The sequence below is a fragment of the Volvox carteri genome, assembly GCF_000143455.1.
Source record: "Volvox carteri f. nagariensis unplaced genomic scaffold VOLCAscaffold_18, whole genome shotgun sequence".
In the NCBI taxonomy this organism is placed as follows: domain Eukaryota; kingdom Viridiplantae; phylum Chlorophyta; class Chlorophyceae; order Chlamydomonadales; family Volvocaceae; genus Volvox; species Volvox carteri.
The window spans coordinates 2009971-2014800 of record NW_003307561.1 but is presented as its reverse complement, the minus strand read 5'-3'; the positions used below and the strand labels follow the sequence as shown (position 1 = coordinate 2014800).

The 4830-nt window shown below is 59.1% G+C and overlaps 1 protein-coding gene across 1 annotated transcript in view; it reads left to right on the top strand.

Moving 5' to 3' along the window:
• Positions 1-1023: 1023 nt before the first annotated feature.
• The window catches only part of VOLCADRAFT_90910 (uncharacterized protein), a gene marked incomplete at both ends in the record, with an annotated part of 6062 nt that continues 2255 nt past the window's right edge, over positions 1024-4830 (top strand). The window contains 7 exons of the mRNA XM_002950440.1: positions 1024-1219; positions 2303-2440; positions 2544-2640; positions 2803-2895; positions 3112-4202; positions 4403-4474; positions 4712-4783. Coding sequence (XP_002950486.1) covers positions 1024-1219; positions 2303-2440; positions 2544-2640; positions 2803-2895; positions 3112-4202; positions 4403-4474; positions 4712-4783 — 1759 coding nt within the window. The remainder of the gene's footprint in view (positions 1220-2302; positions 2441-2543; positions 2641-2802; positions 2896-3111; positions 4203-4402; positions 4475-4711; positions 4784-4830) is intronic.

Below are 4830 nucleotides of genomic sequence, written 5' to 3'. Positions count from 1 at the left end.
CTGTCCGTGGCCTACAAATGTAACAAACCAGAAGCAAGCCGTGCGCCTAACCTGCTGCAGTGAACGATCCTGCCCAACCGCCACCGCCGCCATGACGTGGGCAGTCATGACCAACGCACCGAACACCAACACGGCCACAAGACGTGACAGCAATATCTCCCGCACGCCTCTGCACGTATTGTACGGCATACTCGCATCTCGCACCACCGTATCCAACCGCACGCACCACCGTATCCATTTTTGTGGCTTTCTGACTTTGCTCGCCGGTGGTGTTATTATGCTATGCAACCTATGCACACGACGGTGTGCATAGCTGGTGTGCAACCTACGCACACTTACACGGACACACACACTTGCTATGCGGCCCTTCTGGATCCGAGTCGTACCGAGTCAGTAACCCGGTAAGGCTGGGGTCCACACCTTCCAGGTCTGCTGTGTGCTTGCTCTATAGCCTATGCTTGCTGGAGACGAAGGAACCGAGTGCGACGCGGACGGCGGTGTGCCTGCAAGCTCGGAATCTGTTTGACGATGCTGCTGTCCGATTCCCCGCTCGGGCCCTTCCTCTCCACCAGCCATACCCTATCCAGCATGCCATTTTCGCCACTGCATGGCGTTAAATGCCAGCGTTGCACGGCTCTCTAGCCGTCCAACGACACGCCCGCACGGCTGGGTGCATCCCTTGCACTTGTGGGTTCGACTCCCACGCGGCTGTACTACAAGTATACACACGGACCCTCGTACTCGTGCCGCCCAGCCGGGGGACTACGGCCCCCTCGCGGGCGACCAAGCCCGCGTCTAGTGTCATTGGTGGCGATGAGGGACCGCCGCTGGATATGGATGTGGGGCTGTAGTACTAAATTAGCTTGCACCTCCGTTAAGGTATAGCTGTCCGCTGGTTGTGGCTCACCAATTTGTTCCAGCCATACCAAGCCCAGAGCTCGAAGGCTGGCAAAGTGTGGACCATTAATATCAAGGGTACAACGACCACTCAAAGCCCTTGCTGTGCCCCCATGCCCCTCAACCATGGTTACATCAGCCACGGACCGTCGTCGTCTGGCTGGTGTGGATGGTGCGGGATTGGGAGCGACCGCTGTGAAGGTACGGATCACCACTTGGCTCACAGGAATGCCCAGAGCATCTGCCACCCGTTGCTTGAACTCGGCCACCGCTGCAGCAACAGCTGCCTACGTCAAGTGGATCGATCGCACCATGCAGTCAGGTGAGTGTCAGGTGAGTGTACATCTGTAAAATGGAGAAATGTCTATAGGCCATCTAGACTACCTATCATCGTCGTAGTCCCGACGTTAGACGGACGACGTTTAGTCGTTCCGTCGTCGGGACGGAGACCTTAGGCTGCGGGGGGCGTCCGTCTGTCTGTCTGTCTGTAGTCGTAGTCCCGACGTTAGACGGACGACGTTTAGTCGTTCCGTCGTCGGGACGGAGACCTTACCCCAACTTTCTGTCTGTCCGTCCGTCCGTCCGTCCGGGTGGCCGCTTGCTGTTTTCGCGTTTTTCGGTGTGTCGTCCGCGGTTTCGGAGCCGCGCCTTTTAGGCTAGCTCCGTCGCCGCGTGGGAGCCGCGGTCGCCGGTTCGCGCCCCGCCGTCGCCGCTTTTTTCGTCTTCTTCCTTCGTTCGGTTCGGCGCCCCGCGCCGCACCGCACCACACCTGCCCCCGCGGAAGGCGCCCCGGAGCATGGCCGTGCGCCGCTTCGTCGGGCACGCTAGCTCCGATGTCTAGTGGGAGCCGCGGTCGCCGGTTCGACCCCGGCGCCGGCGCGTCGATGTGTCCTTTTTTTTACGTTTACGTTGCGGCTCGCTGGCTTCCTCGCCCGGCGCCCGCACGTTTTTTTCTTCTATTTTTCGTTCGGGACCGCTCCGCACCGTCTAGTCTGCACCGCGCCGCACCGCGCCCACACCGCACACACACCGCACCGCACCGCACCCGTTACATGTTCGCTGCGGCGACCTCGTGCGTATACATCCTTTTATTACCGCGAAATCTCAGCTATCCGCGTCTTTACCGGCTTCCGTTTCTGCTTCGGTTTCACTGGACCCGGCCGCAATCACGCGAATTGGCAGCAATCCGCATCATCACCTAAGCACGTCTGTCTTTGCTGTATAACTCTACTCCTGTTTCGGAGTCGTTAAAGGTCACCGCAATCGCGCGAGTTGGCGACGTTCTGCGTCCGACGTTGAGCTTCGGTTTCGCTAGACGCGGCCACAATCACGCGAATTGGCACCAATCCGCGTTATCGCCTGACCACGCCTGTCTTCGCTGTATAACTCTACTCCTGTTTCGGAGTCGTTCAAGGCCACCGCAATCGCGCGAGCTGGCAGCTGGACCAGGCTCGCAGCCGCGGCGCGTGCGCGTCCAATGTCCGCGTCTGCCGATCCTCGGACATCTGTCATCTATACGACACGCTGCCGCGGTTGTATAATTGTTAGCGCGCCGATTTCTCCCCACTTATCCTGCACTTACCTCTTTGCAAGCCTGCTTACTCCAAGTGCCTCCACCGCTTTCAGACATACCTGTTGATTATCAGTCGCTCGCAGCCGGATGGATTCGCCGGACCCCAAGCGGCAACGCCTAGAGCCTACATCGTCCTACAATCTGCGATGTCGCACCCTGGTGACCAGCAGGTCGGTTTGCGTTGCTCTAGTGCGTAAATACGCTGTTCGCATCCTTTGCGTTGCATTGTTCCGTGTTATCCGTTGCTGCGTCCCGTGTTTTGCGTTATGCATTATGCAAACCTTATCCGATCCCATCTCCTGACTTTCTACACCTTCGACCAACTCCCGCAGTAGTATCGACCCACCGGACGCCAAGCGTCAGAGGCTGGACACGGCTGCGTCCCAGAGCAGCACGTCGACGGTCGGCCCTCCCGCCGTCGCCACGTAAGCGAGCTGCTACATGCAAAGAGCGTGTTCACACCAGTAAGGTACTTACGCTCCGCCTCTCATCGTGCGAAATAGACGCATCTATCAGCTCCGGCGCGCATATTTGGCCGCTGCCTGTTAATCACATATGTCTTCCGTCACGTTCATCGCCGCTCGCGTGCACCTTGAATATCGTGTAACGCTCCCCATTTGACGCCCCTTTGCAACACGTAGGGATTCAAGGAGCGTCACGTTTCATGTGACGTTTACGGCCGGCCCCACAGAAACGAATGAGGACCGCCTCTTTGCCGGCGCCCAGAGCCGCTACGGCAGCTTCATCGCTGGCGTGAATACCGCCGGCCAGGGGATTGACGATGTCATCCTCGGCAGGCTGGAGAGCAGCCACGCGTTCGGCCACCGCGTGACGTTCGCCAACGTGGATGCAGCTTCCCTGCCGCCTTTCATAACTTCTCGTTTCGCTGGGGTGACGGTGGGGCAGTTTAAAGTCTCCTCAGCGACGCGGATTTCCGTGGAGCCCTCCTCCGCTGTCCCAATGCTCTACAGCGCCAGGCTTCGGTTCCCCGTTTACGATGTCGGCAGCGACAGGGCTCGCCCCGAAGACAAGCACGCGTCGGATGGCAGCGCCCTCCTGCTCATCCCACACGGCGGGATGTTCCGGGGCGGGCCGTTCCGCAAGTTTAAGGCGTGGGTCGCGTGCGGCAACGGTGACAGTCCCGACGCCGGACGCGTGGAGCTCGCCATCAGGGAATCCGCTCCCGACGACTTCGTCGCTCAGCTACAAGCAGCGGCCGATAGCAGCACGCCCCTTTACGTGTATGGTGCCAAGATCAGCCCCTCCAATAGCAAAGCTTATATGAATAGCGTCTTCCTCAGCGGCTCGCTTGTAGCAGCAGCGAGTGCCCCCGGCAAACGCCCTCCCAAACGAGTGCACACCTTCCAGGCGGCTGTTCAGCGAACTACCGCGGCCACCGTGCCCGCCGACACAACTGATATGGTATTGGCTTGGGAGCAGCGTAGCCGCAGTGCCCTTGTTTTACCGTCGGATGGTCCACACACCTCGGCCACCCTGTCACCCAACCCCACTTCTGTCACTGTAGTCGGCTCACTACCGGTCCTCCCGCTCGTCCTCACAATCGGCAGCCGCAGTTATCCGGTGTGCACCGACAGCATCGCCGTCATGCAACAGTTGCCGAACTACGACGAGTTCTTCGGCAGCGCCAGCTTCGCAGACGATAATGATCGTATGGCGTACGCTGCTTACGACTCGTTCACCGTCACCGGTACCATCACCACCAAGACAGAAGGTCGAACAACGTTCATCACGGCTCTGCAGGAATGACTCCTTCTTGCGTGTTCATCCACTTGCGCTGCCGTCCGCTGCACGTCGTCCAACTTTGCTATGGCTTGCACCTGTCCCCTCCCTTCACTTCCATCTAGCCGCCCCTGGATGGCGTTAAATGCCAGCGTTGAGCGGCTGTCTAGCCGCGCAACGACACGCTTGCAGGGCTGGGTGCATTCCGTGCACTTGTGGGTTCGACTCCCACACAAGTTGGCGGCGTCCCTCGCATCTACACTGGTGAGTGTATGAACGGTATGACCGGTTTCGCTGGTATAAGTTAGGGTGTTGACGCACGAATGCTGTACCGGTTTGACATTCGTGCGTGTCTCATTCGTATCCACCTCTTGCCGCTTCCCCGCTCTCCCTGAAGCATGCTCTGCTGTGCGTGTCCCACTCGCGTGTATGATGGTTGGACATAACGAATTGCCCCGATTACCGGGCTTGTCTTCACCCGACCTTTGCGCTGTCGTGCAGGTTTGCATGTGTTGAAGCTGCTGCTCCGGCAAGCCTTCGTGCTGTTCTCTTCGGTGTCCTCCGTTAGGCGCGGTAAGTGTGCATTATGACGCAACGCACATATGTGCGTGTCGGCACGT